Source organism: Schistocerca cancellata, chromosome 9 (genome assembly GCF_023864275.1).
Source record: "Schistocerca cancellata isolate TAMUIC-IGC-003103 chromosome 9, iqSchCanc2.1, whole genome shotgun sequence".
Taxonomy (NCBI): Eukaryota; Metazoa; Arthropoda; class Insecta; order Orthoptera; family Acrididae; genus Schistocerca; species Schistocerca cancellata.
In genome coordinates, this window is record NC_064634.1 from 13355670 (window position 1) to 13376586 (window position 20917).

General features: G+C 45.2%; 1 protein-coding gene across 25 annotated transcripts in view; it reads left to right on the plus strand.

Annotated features, from left to right (window-relative positions):
- The window catches only part of LOC126101588 (mucin-3A-like), a 400051-nt gene that overhangs the window by 282035 nt on the left and 97099 nt on the right, over positions 1-20917 (plus strand). For all 25 annotated transcript variants that reach the window (XM_049912245.1, XM_049912250.1, XM_049912247.1 and 22 more), the window contains one exon: positions 8563-8749. In XM_049912245.1, coding sequence (XP_049768202.1) covers positions 8563-8749 — 187 coding nt within the window. The remainder of the gene's footprint in view (positions 1-8562; positions 8750-20917) is intronic.

Here is a 20917-nt window from a genome sequence, read left to right on the forward strand (position 1 = left end):
TTTCTATCTCTTTCCAGTCCCGAGAAAAAAATCGGAGGCCTTAGAACTTGAATGCACCTCGTACATCGCAGACAGCAGCAGTGCGGCAGTTGCCTCCATTCTGGTATCCGAGCCTTGCCTTCCGCCACCCTGGGAAGACCCTTGGGTTAAGACTGTCCGGTTTGGTCAACATGTTCGTCATTAGGAAATGCACGGAAACTGCATTAGTTGCTTTCGTGCGATCACGTTGCTTTTCAGAGCGACAATCGGGCATTGCGACTTGACGTTCGCACTGCGGTAATTTCTGGCGTTCGGTCCCATATGTGCACATAATACACAACTCGGGCCAATAACCCAGTTTTTTTTTATTCGTTTAAGTTAAACATTCCTCGCTCTCTCTAGCGGACCTACTTGACCTATTCGCATTTGTTTTCTCACTGCATAGTGCCACTGTGCTGGCCGACGTTGGCGCCAACATCTTTCTGCATCAGTAATTTTCACTTCAACCACGTACTGCTGCCCGCAGACTGCATCCTTCATGGGGCCAAACAGATGGAAGTCGGAAGGTGCGAGATCCGGATTGTAGGGTGGACGAGGAAGAACAGTCCAACTACGTTCTGTGGGTTCCTCTCAGGTTCACATTTCTGAGTGAGGCCTTGCGTTGTTCTGGAGAAGAAGTTAGTTTGCATTTTTGTGGCGATGGAAACTCTGCAATCGTTTCTTCAATTACCTGAAGGTAGCACAATATACTTCGGAGTTGATCCTTGCACCATGAGCGAGGACACCAAACTGAGTAACCTCTTCAGAGTCCCACAAGACCGTCGCCATAACTTTACCGGCCGAGGGTGTGATTTCGAACTTTTTCTTGGAAGGAGACGTGATTTGGCACCACTCCGTGGAACGCCGTTTTGTTTCCGGTTCGAAGTGACGAACCCGCGATTCATCACCTCTGACGATGTTCGACAAAAAACTCGTCACGATCAACCTTGTAAGGCGCAAGCAGTTCCGCACAGGCGGTCCTCCGTTGCTCTCTACGGTCTCGTGTTAGGAGGCGAGCAACCCGGCGGACACACAGCCTGACTGTCATCTGTCCACCACTCTGAGTGAGAGTGTCCGCACGTTCCAGCACGGCCCAAGTCACAGCTGTGTGCGGCCGACCGGCAAGCTGGAGATCGGACACGATTGCGCGACCTTGTAACGACGATAACAGACGCCTGGCCCAACGACTCAACGCGCTTTTGTTCACTGCAAGTCTCCGTAGACATTCTGCAAGCGCCTATTAATATCGACGATTTTTTGGTTTCCCCGCCAAAAGAAACTCAATGACAGCTCTGTGCTTGGAACTCACCTTCTTCACAGACGCCATTTTGAAGGCTGCGTGTAGCGCCTACGCATGTCGGAACTTCATCAAAGTGTAGGAGCTGAAGCGGGAACAGTTCACGTTGTTCCACAAAAAATTCCTTATTTTTTCAATCGAAATTGGCCCAGAAAAAAAATGTGTTACATCACTCACTCAAGGCCCCTCGTAACTCTGCCATCCCTGTACGTATGTTCCGTTATGGGATTCGTTGTTGACAATAGTGATTTATTCAGAAGAAACTGGAATACTCATTTAACGGACACTAGAGGTTAAAGCGATCTGCCACTTGGATAACACTTTTCCAGCATTGTACAGAAAAGTGTGCGCTAATCAGTAGCTTTCATCTACATTAACCTTCGAGAGGGACTGAAGAATTGCGTCATTAATACCGAGTTTTGAAATCTACGTTGAATGATTTCCTTCTGCCATACTCCTACTTTCTACATGAATTCAACGCAGTAAATGAGAAATCGGCCGCTGTGGCCGAGCGGTTCTAGACGCTTCAGTCCGAACCTGAGCTGCTGCTACGGTCGCAGGTTCGAATCCTGCCTCGGGCATGGAAGTGTGTGATGTCCTTAGGTTAGTTAGGCTTAAGTAGTTCTAAGTCTAGGGGAGTGACGTCGAGTCCCATAGTGCTTAGAGCCATTTGAACCATTTGAATAACTGAGAATTTTTCTCTGGAATGTGTTAATTATTCGCATATTCTTCCACATTTATTTGCGTTTTATTAATTCTTCAGTTCTCTCCTTCGCAAATTTTGTAATCATGACCTTGAAAACTATCTGCTGTCTCGTTGCATGACAAAGTAGCATTTGCTCGCACTGTATCGCAGACCTCGATAAATAATGTAAAACCTTTGCTGATTGGTTAAATGTGTGTATTTAGTGGGGTAAAGAGCAATTATAACTAATGACTGCGATATGAAAATTAGAAATCCAGTTTTCAAAGTCAGTATAGAATTCAGTGGCATCAAATCAACACAGGTTAGCCCATTTGATTTCTATAACATTCTGTGGTCAGCCGTGTAATCTTCTCGGCCATAGCGATTTTGGAAAAGAACTCGCTTATTATGACATTTATTGAGGCTTCGAAACATCTGGAAGAATCAACATGGATTCCGCAAACAACAATCATGTGAATTGCAGTTCGTTCTGATCATCCAGGAGATGCAAAACCGGTGGATAGCTGTACACTGGTCCACTGAACATTCCTTGACTTCCCAAAGGCGTTCCATACAACTCCGTACTGCCGATCCGGCAACCTTTTTGGCCAAGGTAGTGTTTGGCAAGATCAAAGACAAGCAGTAGAAACTGTCGCCGTGTGCGGACGGGCATTACCTAGCTGAAATGTAAGTCCAGGATGGCTTGCCATGAAGGGCAACAGAATGGGTCGTAGAATACCATCGGCGTAGCGCTGTGCTGTAATGGTGCCGCAGATGTCAGCCAAAGGCGTCCTATGTAGACTGTCCCGGCTTAATAACAGATCAAATACTTGTCGGGTCTTCAGCCGGATCAATCTGCGCAGAATATTTCCGCGGGCCATTGTCCGCCCTTGTCAGGTGGGAAAAGTTGAGCCGCTCTCGCTGACAACTGTTATCGACCAAAGTGGTTTAGCTTTTCTTAACTGATGACGGCGGCCAGTGGCCCGCGGAAACACTGTGTGCAGGCGACAGTTTGATCCGGCTGAAGACCCGTCAAGTATTCGATCAGTGGGGTCCTGCTGTGGCACCCCCGGACCGTCACCCCTGACCGTCGGGTCGGCAGACCGCCGCTGCCCTGGCACCTCCAGACACGTCCTCGCTGCTCATCGGTGCTCAATTCGAAGCGGGACTCATCGCTGAATACAACTCTGCTCCATTCAGTGAGATTCCAGGTACCGGTGGCAAAGTCTGGTAAGACTCGTGTACTTTTGCGTGTGAAAGCAACAGAGCGCATTATCGTGTAGCAACAACACGTCCTGGAGTTTTGTTGGTCATTTTTCTTAAACTTCGAGCGAAAGGTGTCCCAGCTGTTGTCAACAAATACTAGCTGCCTGAGGAGTAGTTCACACTGCACAGCACCCTTTCTGGGCCACCAGATGCAAAGTACTACGTTCACACTGCTCTCGTCTCGAGTGTACGCCTTTCGTCAGGATTCGTCCACCAATTTCTTCTTAAGAAGTTAATGTGAGGTATCACAACTTGTGATAGGCAGCAGTGTCGCCTAGGAATGCTCAACCAGTCACTTGACGACGTCCGAGCAAAAATGAAGAAGTAGTCACCCCTTTGATTTTTGTAGCTCTGAATCAGAGCATTCAGTACTCCTACACCCGACTTCTGAATCTTACCTATTGAATGAAATTGTCCCATAACAGTTCAGTGGTTACAGTTCGTCACATATCTCAGTTATTACATTAGATTAGATTAATACTAGTTCCATGGATCATGAATACGATATTTCGTAATGATGTGGAACGAGTCAAATTTTCCAATACATGACATAATTAAGTTAATTTAACAACATACTTAAGTTAATATAAGAACTTTTTCATTTTTGTGTTTCTTATTTTTATTTTTTTTTATTTTTTATTTTTTTAATATTTTTTTGTTTTTGTTTTTTTTTTAATTTACATCTAAAAATTCCTCTATGGAGTAGAAGGAGTTGTCATTCAGAAATTCTTTTAATTTCTTCTTCAATACTTGCTGGTTATCTGTCAGACTTTTGATACTATTTGGTAAGTGACCAAAGACTTTAGTGCCAGTATAATTCACCCCTTTCTGTGCCAAAGTTAGATTTAATCTTGAATAGTGAAGATCATCTTTTCTCCTAGTAGTGTAGTTATGCACACTGCTATTACTTTTGAATTGGGTTTGGTTGTTAATAACAAATTTCATAAGAGTATATATACTGAGAAGCAACAGTGAATATCCATAGATCCTTAAATAAATGTCTGCAGGATGATCTTGGGTGGACTCCAGCTATTATTCTGATTACACGCTTTTGTGCAATAAATACTCGTACTTTATTCATCAGTGATGAATTACCCCAAAATATGATGCCATATGAAAGCAACGAGTGAAAATAGGCGTAGTAAGCTAATTTACTAAGATGTTTATCACAAAAATTTGCAATGACCCTTATTGCATAAGTAGTTGAACTCAAACGTTTCAGCAGATCATCAATGTGTTTCTTCCAATTTAATCTCTCATCAATGGACACACCTAAAAATTTGGAATATTCTACCTTAGCTATATGCTTGTGATTAAGGTCTATATTTATTAATGGCGTCATACCATTCACTGTACGGAACTGTATGTACTGTGTCTTATCAAAATTCAGTGAGAGTCCGTTTACAAGGAACCACTTAGTAATTTTCTGAAAGACAGTATTGACAATTTAATCAGTTAATTCTTGTTTGTCAGGTGTGATTACTATACTTGTATCATCAGCAAAGAGAACTAACTTTGCCTCTTCATGAATATAGAATGGCAAGTCATTAATATATATTAAGAACAACAAAGGACCCAAGACTGACCCTTGTGGAACCCCATTCTTGATAGTTCCCCAGTTTGAGGAATGTGTTGATCTTTGCATAGTATGAGAACTACTTATTTCAACTTTCTGCACTCTTCCAGTTAGGTACGAATTAAACCATTTGTGCACTGTCCCACTCATGCCACAATACTTGAGCTTGTCTAGCAGAATTTCATGATTTACACAATCAAAAGCCTTTGAGACTTCCCGAAGGTGAAAAGTCATTCGTGCCAGAACGATCTTTCTTGAAATAATAAAATCCTTCTCCGACATGTTTATCCCAAAAAAAATACTCGCCCCCACACACAGTACACAGGTTTCTTGTTTCCTCCGGTGCCTTCACCGCGAACAATATGTAACAGATTTTGGACTTTTTCCCACATACGACTGTATTTTATAGTGCTTAAACAATGTTTATAAGTTTCAAGTATGCAAAATCCAATATGTAACGCCAACGGAAATACTAACACCTCAAGTAATGAAATGGTAATTGGTAAACACACTTATAACGCTACGCCGCCTGGACCACGTTGGACGGCTTCTGACGCCAGACAGCCGTTGCTGTATGGCTGTCAGCTGGTAGTTGGTAGCCACTGTCGGGCGAGGAAAGTCTCGAACACAAATTTTTCTGATGTCGATGCAGCCATGAGCTGTTGTGCAGCATTGTTTTGCTATTCCTGGTGGGTTAGACAGTGAAGCGAATTATTTTTGAGATTCCATTAGACCGATACCATTAGCAGACAGCTGCAATGCGAAACTTCCTGGCAGATTCGACACTCGCACTCGAGACCTTTGCCTTCCGCAGGCAAGTGCTCTACCAACTGAGGTACCCGAGCACGACCCACGACCCGTCCTCACAGTTTTACTTCCGCCGGTACCTCATCACCTACCATACGAACTTCACAGGAGCTGTCCCGGAAGGTGGGAGATGAGGTACGACGGAAGTAAAGCTGTGAGGACGAGTCGTGTGTCTTGCTTGGGATCTCAGTTGGTAGAGCGCTTTCCCACGAAATGCAAAGCTCCCGAGTTTGAGACTCGGTCTGCAACATAATGTGCCAGGAACTTTCACGTTAGTGCACACTCGGCTGCAGGGTGAAAATTTCATCCTGGACCTGAAACGTGGTTTAAAATGTAAAAGCATCAGAGTACTTGGACTCGCGACTTCGTGTACATTGTACGACGTTTACTGTTATTCCGTGAGCTGATAGAGCAATGTAACAGCTCTAGAAGATACCTCCGCATTCTAGAGTGATGCCAGATCGTGCATATAGCCAGATGTAGAATTATGGGGGCGGTCGGTTTCATTGCCCGCCCTAAGTGGATGACTTGGGATTAGTCTCTGTGGTGGTGGTTGGCGGTCAGGTTTTATGTCTAAGGTCGTAAGAAGGGTAACAATGAGAAGCCTGGTTTCAGACGTCAACAGAACAGCGCACTACAGTGAACTTGTAACGGAACTGAAATGATGGTGGGCTGACAGTAATTTGGAGCCCGCGCGTCGGAAACGGGCGCGCTTGTGTGAGACTGCCAGGGAGTGCACCCTGATGCCATCTATTGGCGAAACTGGGAATTAGCTCTGCCTGTCAGACAGTGCACTAAGCTCTCAGAGTCAAATGTATTCTTTTTCTTGGTAATTATAAGTTATTACTGTATAATTTAATGTTGTAAAGCGCTAGTAGTAAATTATTATGACTGGTATGGACTCCAGGGTAGTAAATATAAATATTCTTAAATACTAAATGATTTCGGTAAAAAGGTGGTAGGGGAACGCCCCCACTCTTGGTGATACGAGCGTAGCTAGGGGTAGCTGGAGACACAGGGACTGAACAAGGAGATGGCTGGGGAGTGTTGACGTGATCGGACATGCGTAACTGTGCTCACGCAAAAGCGATTGTGCAACAGCGAAGAGGCGAATATCGTCGCCGTTTGTGGAGTAGAACGCGACGAATGGTTGTCGAAGCCGCCTCTATGCCACTGGGGCTGATTGTAAGAGTTCCTGCGCCCAGAATTTATGGCGGACGTGCAGTAGCTTATACGAGTGCTACGGCTCGTAGTTCCAGCCGCCATTAAGGGCATGAGGCGTGAAGTGCTGCGTTAGCCACATGCATCTCACCACCAGCACCGACACGTCTACCCAAGGCAAGACTGCTTGCAATTGTTAAGTCGAACTTTGTATACATGTAAAAGGAGAATACCAGTTTTCTTTTATGCAAGTGCAGAGGACAGAATATAGTAATGAGTAAAATTACGACGCATGTTGTTCATTGTAAAGTGTAGTAACCTCAAACATAGTATAGTGAAATCAGACTGAGGCCACCATCGCCTCTTTCATTTACAATTCTTTTGGTTGTAGAATACTTTAGCGTATAAGAATGTTGAAAAGAGCAATGGTCACACCAGAATGAGTCGCCTATTTACAGTTACTTAAATTTTTCTGAGCAACCTTTCAAGTAAAGTCACTTAACTGATTCTGTATCAATGTTCCAAAGAGTAATATCCAAAATCATTAAATAAGTTGAAGGATAGAATTTTGTTAACCGAAGTTGCATAACCTGTCTTGGTAGTAATTACCAAGCCAACTCACAGAAATTGAGAGAGTATTTGCTTTGTAGAATCATCTAGAATGATCAGAAATAGTAATATTCAGAATTAAGTTTAAATTCAACTCAAGCCATTTCACTTTGAAACGAGCCCAAAAATTGATTTATTCTTTTGCTCCTTCAGAGCTGGCGACCGTAGTTATAAGTATTTTCAGGAGGATTCGACGGTAAGTCTGCTGCTCTCGTCGTGCTGATAGGATTATCCACTGCTGCTAGCAGTGGTGATTGGATACATAAGCTCACTACCAAGTTAAGTGGGTCAGGTAGGCAGTGTTACCGTGTGAACTGTAGGGCACTGTAGGCTGTGGATCGAACCCGTTCAATCATCACAGCTCTTAGGGAAATAGTCCGGTTAGGAGTGTACTATTCATTAGGTAAATACTGGCGAGTAACGGTCAAAAATGTATACGCAAGTGAATTTAGCAAGTTCCACGTAGCACCTAGTTAATGTGGTGCAATGGCGAGGGTAGGAGTGGAGTAAAAGTGAGCTGAGCTTGTGGCAGCTGTGCTGGATTCAAATATTAACTACGTGAATTCACTACTGCCTCTTACCATTGGGACTGAGCTATTTACAGTTAAAATACGTAGCAGTAAGCGCAAAGGCGTGACAGCTACAAGTCCGTATTGGTTTTATACATACGGAATTGGGAAGTGGGTCATTCCGTCAGTGGAGGGGGTTAAAACAACCGAGTCAGTGGAGAACATACCCCATTTACTGATGGAAAGATTCAGCGGTTCGGTCGCAAACTCCAGGACAGAAGTAGGTAAACGGTGATCACCAGGTACCATCATGGACAGTCTCACCATTACTGTGCCTTTGCATACAGTAAAACTACCACTCACTAGCCACTTGCAGCATTCAGTTTACTGCCATCCCAGGGAACCCTCGCATTCGGAGGCTCTCACTAGGACTCCAGTCGTGTCCCCGGTGGCCTGCCTACACAGTTTCGCCATACTGTGCGCACCACTGTTCAGATCCGAGACTTGGAAGCAGCTCGTGATAATCGACGGTGTGTTGCACAGTGGAGTACAGATCTAAATGCACGTGCAGGAGGTGCACAAGCGTGTCGAACACAAACGACATGAGGTGTGGACATGTGCCTTGTCGTGACAGGTGGCGCTGGCAGTGTCGACGACCATCACGTGCGACGACTCGACGTCTCCCATCTTCCCGATCGCGCTGTTGGTGACTTCTCAGCCCGAGAATCAGACAGCAGCGGCGAACATCCTGCCCCCCACGGAGCTGGGCGACGGCGCGCGATGCAGCTTCAATCACAGCGTCGACCCTGCGGAGTACAGCGGTAAGTTCTCGCCGAGACGTTTACAGGCGTCTGTCGATTGTAACCAGATAAATTTTGTGTGGGATCAGATCAATCCGTAGGCAGTACCGCGTGTAACGTAGTCATAACTCTTCTGTGTTCTACAATGCACTCCCTAATTTGCAGTTCGTGTATTACGTAGCACAGTTATTACGTTGTAGTAAATATCTCACAGTTTAAACAACGTTAAAATATACAGGGTGAGTCACCTAACATTATCGCTGGATATATTTCGTAAACCACATCAAGTACTGACGAATCGATTCCACAGACCGAACGTCAGGAGAGGGGCTAGTGTAATTGGTTAATACAAACCATACAAAAATGCACGGATGTATGTTTTTTAACACAAACCTACGTTTTTTTAAATGGAACCCCATTAGTTTTGTTAGCACATCAGCACATATAAACAAATACGTAATCAGTGCCGTTTGCTGCATTGTAAAATGTTAATTACATCCGGAGATATTGTAACCTAAAGTTGACGCTTGAGTACCAGTCCTCCGCTGTTCGATCGTGTGCATCGGAGAGCACCGAATTACGTAGGGATCCAAAGGGAACGGTGATGGACCTTAGGTACAGAAGAGACTGGAACAGCACATTACGTGCACATGCTAACACCTTTTTATTGGTCTTTTTCACTGACGCGCGTGTACATTACCATGAGGGGTGAGGTACACGTACACACGTGGTTTCCGTTTTCAATTACGGAGTGGAATAGAGTGTGTCCCGACATGTCAGGCCAATAGATGTTCAATGTGGTGGCCATCATTTGCTGCACACAATTGCAATCTCTGGCGTAATGAATGTCGTACACGCCGCAGTACATCTGGTGTAATGTCGCCGCAGGTTGCCACAATACGTTGTTTCATATCCTCTGGGGTTGTAGGCACATCACGGTACACATTCTCCTTTAACGTACCCCACAGAAAGAAGTCCAGAGGTGTAAGATCAGGAGAACGGGCTGGCCAATTTATGCGTCCTCCACGTCCTATGAAACGCCCGTCGAACATCCTGTCAAGGGTCAGCCTAGTGTTAATTGCGGAATGTGCAGGTGCACCATCATGCTGATACCACATATGTCGACGCGTTTCCAGTGGGACACACTCTATTCCACTCCGTGATTGAAAACGGAAACCACGTGTGTACGTGTACCTCACCCCTCATGGTAATGTACATGTGCGTCAGTGAAAAAGACCAATAAAAAGGTGTTAGCATGTGCACGTAATGTGCAGTTCCAGTCTCTTCTGTACCTAAGGTCCATCACCGTTCCCTTTGGATCCCTACGTAATTCGGTGCTCTCCGATACACACGATCGAACAGCGGAGGACTGGCACTCAAGCGTCAACTTTAGGTTACAATATCTCCGGATGTAATTAACATTTTACAATGCAACAAACGGCACTGTTTACGTATTTGTTTATATGTTCAGAAGTGCTAACAAAACTAACGGGGTTCCATTTAAAAAAACGTAGGTTTGTGTTAAAAAACATAGTTCCGTGCATTTTTGTATGGTTTGTATTAAACAATTACACTAGCCCCTCTCCTCACGTTCGGTCTGTGGAATCGGTTCGTCAGTATTTGATGTGGTTTACGAAATATATCCAGCGGTAATGTTAGGTGACTCACCCTGTATAGTAAGAGCAAATGCGTTATATTTGCAGGTGTATAGTATTTATCCTGTAAAGTTGGCCTCAACGTCAGGGCTGGTTCCTTTGTTACTGTATAACCTATTGAAAAGATTTTGTCTCGGGTCGTTTAAATGACAAATCGCTGGACCTTGCTTTTAACCATTTTCTTCTTTTATTTTCATGTTTTTCAAACACAATTTGCCATCTCATATTTGACACTTTTCAGATATACAGTGTGCTGCTTGCTTGAGCCATACAAAGAACATAATCGATCAGAAAATAACATGTGCAAAACTCAATAGATGCCAAACGGACTCTGACGCTACCCGATCCAATTCTGGCCCTGTCTCACGCTGCTCTGGCGCACTTTGTGCCAAATTTACGTCACATGTCGAGATTCTAGCTTCCAGTACCTTCTAGAGCAGGATACAATCCAAATTAGCATTAACGTGACTGTCTTAATCGAAGTTGTTTTCCAGATTTAATTATATATTGTTTTCTGAAAATAGTTACGTGAAGATTAGTAGGGCTAACGGTTAATAACAAACTTTACAAATTTTGACAATATAATGAAAAACAAAAATTTTGTTTGTATGTAAACTGAAGCAGAACAATATTACGTTTACTGTAAATTTCTTTTAGATCATTTAAGTTGATAATTGTGATTAGTAATTTTCATAGTACAAAATCGATATTACGAAGTAGATTGATATGAATAATGTATGTTTAGAGATATCTTCAGATGAAAACTACGTAATTTGAATAAGAAAATTTAAAAACTTTACCTAAGCCTCGCCGCAGTTTACGCAGAATCGAATATTTTGGTTTACGTGTGAAAGTTGCGAGGAGGCAAGATCGAGTACAATACACACATGGCCGAAAGTCGGAAAGGCGTTGAATGTGATGTTAGTAGCTGGTTGCCCCTCCGTCGTCGCTAAAAATTGCAGCATCGTGTCGAGGCATGCCCTCTACGTGTCGAAATCGTTCTGTAGAAATACCGATCTTCGCACCTTGCGCCACTGACCACAGTTGGTTCGTTAGACTTACTCGGGTACCGACATCAACCATAAATGTTCTATTAGGTAAGAACGTGAGTCTTCAGTTTCTATAGCAGGCCGATGTGGCCGAGCGGTTCTAGGCGTTACAGTCTGGAACCACGCGACCGCTACGGTCGCAGATTCGAATCCTGCCTCGGGCACGGATGTGTGTGATGTCCTTAGGTTAGTTAGGTTTAAGGGGTTCCGGAAAGGCTGAAAATCATGAAAAGTTCAATTTTTACTTTTTTGCGTTTTCTGAATCTGCAGACTATTACCTTTTAATAGATATATAATTTATTCAATTCCGAAGACTACAACTATTTTTTTAGAAATGTGTTCTACATGGGCGTGACCCACTGTGGCGCTGTTAAACTGCTGTCAAATGGTGTTATTATTAACGTCCGTGTTCATCAGGTACATTTTAGTGATGTGAGATAAAGTATGTGTTGTGGCTAAACCTATTTTCAGAGACTTAGCAGCACCTGAACTGTTGAAAAAGTGTATTCACGGAAAAACTCAAAACCCCAATAAAAGTGTAAATAGTGTTATATGGTCGAGAATCCCCAAGACTGTATTTGTTGGAATAGAAACACTTCACTTTGGTGTTTATGATGGCAACATTGTAAGGTGCAAGGTATTTAGAAATATGGGAATGAAGATAGGTTCTAAGATGGTACGAGCGATGCTTGCTTTAGACAACGAACGCCTTCGGGCTGCAGACAGGGCTGTAAAGAGTCTAGAAATACAAGCAAGAGTAAACAGGAAGAGGAACAAGAGGAAGCTGGAGGAGGAGTTTGCAGAGGATGAAGATAATCCATCCTATGGACCTGGAATGCACTAAAAAGTTAATCCAATCTGTGTGGCTCGATTCCCAAAACTTTTATTTTCTCATACTAATTACATGTTTTCTAAGGATCTTCCCAACATATTTGTTTCAAACTTTCAGTAAATGTTACACAGTACCTTCTGCATAATTTAACACAACCTTTTTCCAAAAAACTGTATATTTTTGAATATATAAATAAAAAATTGCAAACAAATGTTGTGAATTTACATTACAATTCAAAAAAATCATCTTCAATAAATGAAGTAGTGAAGGCAGCAGAGGATCAAGTAGGTAAAAAGACGAGGGCTAGTAGAAATCCTTGGGTAACAGAAGAAATATTGAATTTAACTGAGCCGGCCGAAGTGACCGAGCGGTTAAAGGCGCTACAGTCTGGAACCGCACGACCGCTACGGTCGCAGGTTCGAATCCTGCCTCGGGCATGGATGTGTGTGATGTCCTTAGGTTAGTTAGGTTTAAGTAGTTCTAAGTTCTAGGGGACTTGTGACCACAGCAGTTGAGTCCCATAGTGCTCAGAGCCATTTGAACCATTGAATTTAACTGATGAAAGGAGAAAATATAAAAATGCAGTAAATGAAGCAGGCAAAAAGGAATACAAACGTCTCAAAAATGAGATCGACAGGAAGTGCAAAATGGCTAAGCAGGGATGGCTAGAGGACAAATGTAAAGATGTAGAGGCTTATCTCACTAGGGGTAAGATAGATACTGCCTACAGGAAAATTAAAGAGACCTTTGGAGATAAGAGAACCACTTGTATGAACATCAAGAGCTCAGATGGAAACCCAGTTCTAAGCAAAGAAGGGAAAGCAGAAAGGTGGAAGGAGTATATAGAGGGTCTATACAAGGGCGATGCACTTGAGGACAATATTATGGAAATGGAAGAGGATGTAGATGAAGATGAAATGGGAGATACGATACTGCGTGAAGAGTTTGACAGAGTACTGAAAGACCTGAGTCGAAACAGGGCCCCCGGAGTAGACAACATTCCATTGGAACTACTGACGGCCTTGGGAGAGCCAGTCCTGACAAAACTCTACCATCTGGTGAGCAAGATGTATGAAACAGGCGAAATACCCTCAGACTTCAAGAAGAATATAATAATTCCAATCCCAAAGAAAGCAGGTGTTGACAGATGTGAAAATTACCGAACAATCAGTTTAATAAGCCACAGCTGCAAAGTACTGACACGAATTCTTTACAGACGAATGGAAAAACTAGTAGAAGCCGCCCTCGGGGAAGATCAGTTTGGATTCCGTAGAAATACTGGAACACGTGAGGCAATACTGACCTTACGACTTATCTTAGAAGAAAGATTAAGGAAAGGCAAACCTACGTTTCTAGCATTTGTAGACTTAGAGAAAGCTTTTGACAATGTTGACTGGAATACTCTCTTTCAAATTCTAAACGTGGCTGGGGTAAAATACAGGGAGCGAAAGGCTATTTACAATTTGTACAGAAACCAGATGGCAGTTATGAGTCGAGGGGCATGAAAAGGAAGCAGTGGTTGGGAAGGGAGTGAGACAGGGTTGTAGCCTATCCCGATGTTATTCAATCTGTATATTGAGCAAGCAGTGAAGGAAACAAAAGAAAAATTTGGAGTAGGAATTAAAATCCATGGAGAAGAAATAAAAACTTTGAGGTTCGCCGATGACATTGTAATTCTGTCAGAGACAGCAAAGGACTTGGAAGAGCAGTTGAACGGAAAGGACAGTGTCTTGATAGGAGGATATAAGATGAACATCAACAAAAGCAAAACAAGGATAATGGAATGTAGTCGAATTAAGTCGGGTGATGTTGAAGGTATTAGATTAGGAAATGAGACACTTAAAGTAGTAAAGGAGTTTTGCTATTTGGGGAGCAAAGTAACTGATGATGGTCGAAGTAGAGAGGATATAAAATGTAGACTGGCAATGGCAAGGAAAGCGTTTCTGAAGAAGAGAAATTTGTTAACATCGATTATAGATTTAAGTGTCAGGAAGTCATTTCTGAAAGTATTTGTATGGAGTGTAGCCATGTATGGAAGTGAAACATGGATGGTAAATAGTTTGGGCAAGAAGAGAATAGAAGCTTCTGAAATGTGGTGCTACAGAAGAATGCTGAAGATTAGATGGGTAGATCACGTAACTAATGAGGAGGTATTGAATAGGATTGGGGAGAAGAGAAGTTTGTGGCACAACTTGACCAGAAGAAGGGATCGGTTGGTAGGACATGTTCTGAGGCATCAAGGGATCACCAATTTAGTACTGGAGGGCAGCGTGGAGGGTAAAAATCGTAGGGGGAGACCAAGAGATGAATACACTAAGCAGATTCAGAAGGATGTAGGTTGCAGTAGGTACTGGGAGATGAAGAAGCTTGCACAGGATAGAGTAGCATGGAGAGCTGAATCAAACCAGTCTCAGGACTGAAGACCACAACAACAACAACAATAACTGAACTAAAATTTTGTAAAATCCGTGTGTTAAGTTGTAGCCCATATTCCAATAAATAATCTGTAAAAAGTTCAACTTCCTACCTCAAATACTTTGTGAGGAAAGATGTAATTTATAAGTGTTATTTTGACATTGCATGTATAGGGCGTTCCGGAGCCCCTTAAGTAGTTCTAAGTTCTAGGGGAGTGATGACCTCAGATGTTAAGTACTACAGTGCTCGGAGCCATTTGAACCATTTTTTCAGTTTCTCTGGGCGTATTTGTTGATCGAACAGTCCACGGGTGCACTGCGGGATCGTAGTGCCCAGTGGTCACAATATTTCGGCGTCAGAGATTTCGCCGTCGTCAGGTGCTGAGCCCCTGAGGGCGCGTGGCCGACTGACGTCCCCTCTGCCCCCGCGAGCCGCTCCGTCCACGGGGTCAGCGCACCTGACGATGGCGCCACCTCTGGTGCCGAAATACCGCGCCCACTGGACACTGTGGACCGGCAGTACACCGGTGGACTGTTCGATCAGGTTAAGAACGTGTTATCTGGGTGGGGGAGTAGGGCCGAAGCCAACCGTGGTCGTGAATTCACTGGACTGTCCATTAAGGCACCTGCGTGCAATCAAAGAAGAAAGACAGCGTTTCCATCGAGCTGCTCTAATGGGAGAAAGTGATGAGGATGGCCTGAGAGAACACCTACTTAGCGTGCAACTACACTCCTGGAAATTGAAATAAGAACACCGTGAATTCATTGTCCCAGGAAGGGGAAACTTTATTGACACATTCCTGCGGTCAGATACATCACATGATCACACTGACAGAACCACAGGCACAAAGAAACAGGCAACAGAGCATGCATAATGTCGGCGCTAGTGCAGTGTATATCCACCTTTCGCAGCAATGCAGGCTGCTATTCTCCCATGGAGACGATCGTAGAGATGCTGGATGTAGTCCTGTGGAACGGCTTGCCATGCCATTTCCACCTGGCGCCTCAGTTGGACCAGCGTTCGTGCTGGACGTGCAGACAGCGTGAGACGACGCTTCATCCAGTCCCAAACATGCTCAATGGGGGACAGATCCGGAGATCTTGCTGGCCAGGGTAGTTGACTTACACCTTCTAGAGCACGTTGGGTGGCACGGGATAAATGCGGACGTGCATTGTCCTGTTGGAACAGCAAGTTCCCTTGCCGGTCTAGGAATGGTAGAACGATGGGTTCGATGACGGTTTGGATGTACCGTGCACTATTCAGTGTCCCCTCGACGATCACCAGTGGTGTACGGCCAGTGTAGGAGATCGCTCCCCACACCATGATGCCGGGTGTTGGCCCTGTGTGCCTCGGTCGTATGCAGTCCTGATTGTGGCGCTCACCTGCACGGCGCCAAACACGCATACGACCATCATTGGCACCAAGGCAGAAGCGACTCTCATCGCTGAAGACGACACGTCTCCATTCGTCCCTCCATTCACGCCTGTGGCGACACCACTGGAGGCGGGCTGCACGATGTTGGGGCGTGAGCGGAAGACGGCGTAACGGTGTGCGGGACCGTAGCCCAGCTTCATGGAGACGGTTGCGAATGGTCCTCGCCGATACCCCAGGAGCAACAGTGTCCCTAATTTGCTGGGAAGTGGCGGTGCGGTCCCCTACGGCACTGCGTAGGATCCTACGGTCTTGGCGTGCATCCGTGCGTCGCTGCGGTCCGGTCCCAGATCGACGGGCACGTGCACCTTCCGCCGACCACTGTCGACAACATCGATGTACTGTGGAGACCTCACGCCCCACGTGTTGAGCAATTCGGCGGTACGTCCACCCGGCCTCCCGCATGCCCACTATACGCCCTCGCTCAAAGTCCGTCAACTGCACATACGGTTCACATCCACGCTGTCGCGGCATGCTACCAGTGTTAAAGACTGCGATGGAGCTTCGTATGCCACGGCAAACTGGCTGACACTGACGGCGGCGGTGCACAAATGCTGCGCAGCTAGCGCCATTCGACGGCCAACACCGCGGTTCCTGGTGTGTCCGCTGTGCCGTGCGTGTGATCATTGCTTGTACAGCCCTCTCGCAGTGTCCGGAGCAAGTATGGTGGGTCTGACACACCGGTGTCAATGTGTTCTTTTTTCCATTTCCAGGAGTGTATCATTGGTCCCTGTGGTCAGGCAATGCGACCTGACAGCTATCGAGTGAATAAACGTTATGACTTGCAGGCTCCACTATCTCATGAAACGTGTGTCAGACTCACGCGTGTCCATCAGACCGATGCAACTGAAACGGAGAGTCTTGAAACCACACTAACTGCGCTGGCCGTTGCTGCTCTGTCCAGTGGGTACGTGCGCAGGCCCACACCTCCGGCTGAGTGCTGCGTCGAGGTGTCAACAAAGAACTGCGACACGGGTGGCCGGCTGACGGAGCACGTGCTGCGCATTTGCCTCCGTTCAGTACTGCCAGGAATGGCTTCCCAGCGCCACACACTCAGATCGGTGCTGATGTGACCCCAGTGACTCTCCCCGTACGGCTCTGCGGAGGTTACATGATGACCATTTGGGTGACACTTGTGTGGAAAATGTATGCCACGATTTATGCATACGTAAACGTTGCCTCCGGTGCTATGTGTGCTACATACCTGACGACAGACTGCTCACGTATTGTGTCTACAATCGCGCCGTACACAGCATCTAGACACAGCACTGATAGTCATACACAGCGTATGTACAAATCTACATCTACATCTACGTCATTACCCTGCTATTCACAATAAAGTGCCTGGCAGAGGGTTCAATGAACCACCTTCAAGCTGTCTGCCGTTCCACTCTCGAACGTCACGCGGGAAAAACGAGCACTTAAATTTTTCTGTGCGAGCCCTGATTTCTCTGTGGAGACGTCACAGAGCCCTGATTTCTCTTATTTTATCGTGATGATCGTTTCTCCCTATGTAGGTGGGTGCCAACAGAATTTTTTCGCAATCCCAGGAGAAAACTGGTGATTGAAATTCTATGAGAAGATCCCGTCGCAACGAGAAACGCCTTTGTTTTAATGATTGTCACTCCAGTTCACGTATGATGTCTATGACTCTCTCTCCTATTTTGTAATAATACATAACGAGCTGCCCTTCTTTGTACTTTTTCAATGTCATCCGTCAGTCCCACCTGATGCGGACCCCACACCGCACAGCAATACTCCAGGATAGGGCGGACAAGCGTGGTGTAAGGAGCCTCTTTAGTAGACCTGTTGCACCTTCTAAGTGTTGTGCCAGTGAATCGCAGTCTTTGGTTTGCTCTACCCACAATATTACAAATGGAACAACATGTTCTATAACTCTCCGCTACTCAGTTTATCGAAGTGGATGTGGATGTGTGAAAGACGGAGAGAGAGAGAGAGAGAGAGAGAGAGAGAGAGGAGGAGACAGGAGGAGTTCTAGTATGCACTGTCTCAGCAAAAATATCCGAGGACCACTATCTAGAGTGGAATTGTCCACCAGATGTCACGAGAAGCGGATCCGCGACTACAAACGGAGGCGGCGAGTACTGTGCTGTCAGTAGAAAGCCAGCAACAGCAGAGTGTGTACGTAGGTAGTGTTCAGTGAATTTCAAAGTCGACCAGCCATCAGTTGTCACCTGAGCAGCAGCAGATACGTCAGGAATATTTCAACCCTTCTAAAGCTCCCCAAGTCGACTGTCGGTGATGTGACTGTGAAGTTGAAACGCGAAGAAAAAACCACAGACCAGGCAGACTTCGCGTACTGACCGACGAGGATCGTCGAGTATTGCAGAGGGTGTTTGTAATAGATCACACGAACTCCGGACTTCCAGTGTGCTACCAGCAGTGCAACAGCTAGTGTAGCTAGGGAGTTGAAAAGAATGGGGTCCAGTGCTCGAGCAGTGCTGTGGTCAACGTTAAGCGACGCTTGTGGCGGTGTAAAGAGTGAGTGACTGCAAACGAGTGATTTGAACTGATGAGTCACGCTGTAACCTGTCAAAGCCACTGTAGGGTTTGGATTTGATGAATTCCTGGAAAACGATACTTGCCGTCATGTGGAGTGCCAACAGTGAAGTGTGGAGGAGTTGGTCTTACGGTATGGGGGCGTTTCTCGTTGTTAGGGAGTGAGCCCGTTAAGCAAAAATTCGGAAGGATGCGAACACATTTTACAGCATTGCGTTAGGCGCACAGTAGGGCAACAGTTGGGAGATGATGGCAGTTTGGATCAGCGTGACGGTGCTCCCCATCACGAGAGCGTGAGGGAGTGTCCTGCGGACAATAACATTGCTGAAATGGTCTCGAACAGTCCCTCCTCCATTTTCATCAAATAAGCATAACACGAAAACGTAAGGATTCCTTGAGACTAAGCTACAGCGTGTCCCAGTTCCCTTAGGACTGCTTATGTCAAATTCCAACCTGCAGTGCCGTCTTATGGCGAGGTGCGGCGTACTATCCTTGAAATTTCAGCAACACCTGTGTGGGCACAGCAGGCATCGTGGCCCTGAATGTTACAGTAGGTACGTGTGTGACACTCGTCGGAAAATGGCAGCGGAGCAGTGGCGCGACATCAAGTTTTCAGAGTCTTCCAGCGTTTGCAGTCGAGAATTCGTCGAATTAGACCCGAATACCGAGAGGAAGATTTCTGGTTGCACTTCCATGACGACACCGTAGCCCAAATAGCGAAGATCGTGCACGAGAATTTGGCCAACAAATGGATCACAGTCCTCGATCACCCACCGTATTCGCTGGATTTGGACCCAGCCGACTTGTCGACACGTTGGACGGACCCCGTTGATACACCAACAAATCAAGAAACTTGATTCGTGACGTAGTCGTGAGCACGACCGTACATGTTAGCTCGTTTCTGCCATTGTGTCACGTCTCCATCTTACTGCTGTTAGCCCGCAAAACCGGCTGGACCACACACACCTGTTCACAGTGTGTTGTTTTCCTGTCCTACAGGCTTTCATGTTTTTTGGGAGCAGACGTTCAGTCAACCGACTGCCCTGAGGGAACCTGAGAGCTTCCAGATGTAGTTGCGGACTCAGACAGAAACCGCGCAAAAACGGAGCTTTTGCTGAAATTCCAGTAATTATTTCGATACTAATAATCGTTAATAAGCTCTGACTTGTCTCACTGATATCTGAGGAATCACAATTCGTCAAAGGGAAAAATTTTTAGCTGTGAGAGAATGCGAAAAACTAGCCAAATTCAAACAGTAATCTCACTGCCACCGAGCACAGAGACTGTCATTTTCGTAAACTGCTCTCACTCCTATTTCAAGAACGTTTCTAATTAAGCTCAAGTCTAATTCACCGTAGCATGTTCCATGACCATTGAACAGAAGCAGTACTCCACGGGCAAACTACTAAATACTTCAATTCATTATCGTTACATTTGCTTGTAACAATTACATTAATGCACCACTTAAAAGTTCCCAATTCGGCACAGTATTGATTAGTACGTGACGAAGCCCAATACATCACAGCATTGTTTTATATTATTTAACATTTCATACGTGGTTAATCTTCGCCCGTTGAGGTTACGTGATCTTTGATACGTACCACATTCTTGCCCGGCCTTCTCGTATCCGTTGTAGGTGACCAGTTGCCGGTTGGAAGACTGACAGCGGTACCAAGTGACACATATCGCGCTTTCTTCAACGTATTTTACACAATGTTTACATCCGGCATTTCCCTCATTTTGGAACATGGTTGCATCCTCAGCCGTCTATCAGACAATAAGCAGGTTGCGAGCTGCTTACAAAATAAGCTCAAAGAAAAAAAAAACGACGCACCACGGAGGAATTATTCTGATGGGGCGGTAATGCGTAGATGTAATGCAAAAACAAATCATTACAGTTTCAGAATAACTGGGTGACTTATTCAAGAGAAATAACTCCAAAAAATGAGCAAGTCAATAACGCGTTGGTCCACATCTGGCCCTTATACAACCATTTATTCGGCTTGGCCTTGATTGATTGTTGTTGTTGTGGTCTTCAGTCCTGAGACTGGTTTGATGCAGCTCTCCGTGCTACTCTATCCTGTGCAAGCTTCTTCATCTCCCAGTATCTACTGCAACCTACATCCTTCTGAATCTGCTTAGTGTATTCATCTCTTGGTCTCCCTCTACGATTTTTACCCTCCACACTGCCCTCCAATGCTAAATTTGTGATCCATTGATGCCTCAAAACATGTCCTACCAACCGATCCCTTCTTCTAGTCAAGTTGTGCCACAAACTTCTCTTCTC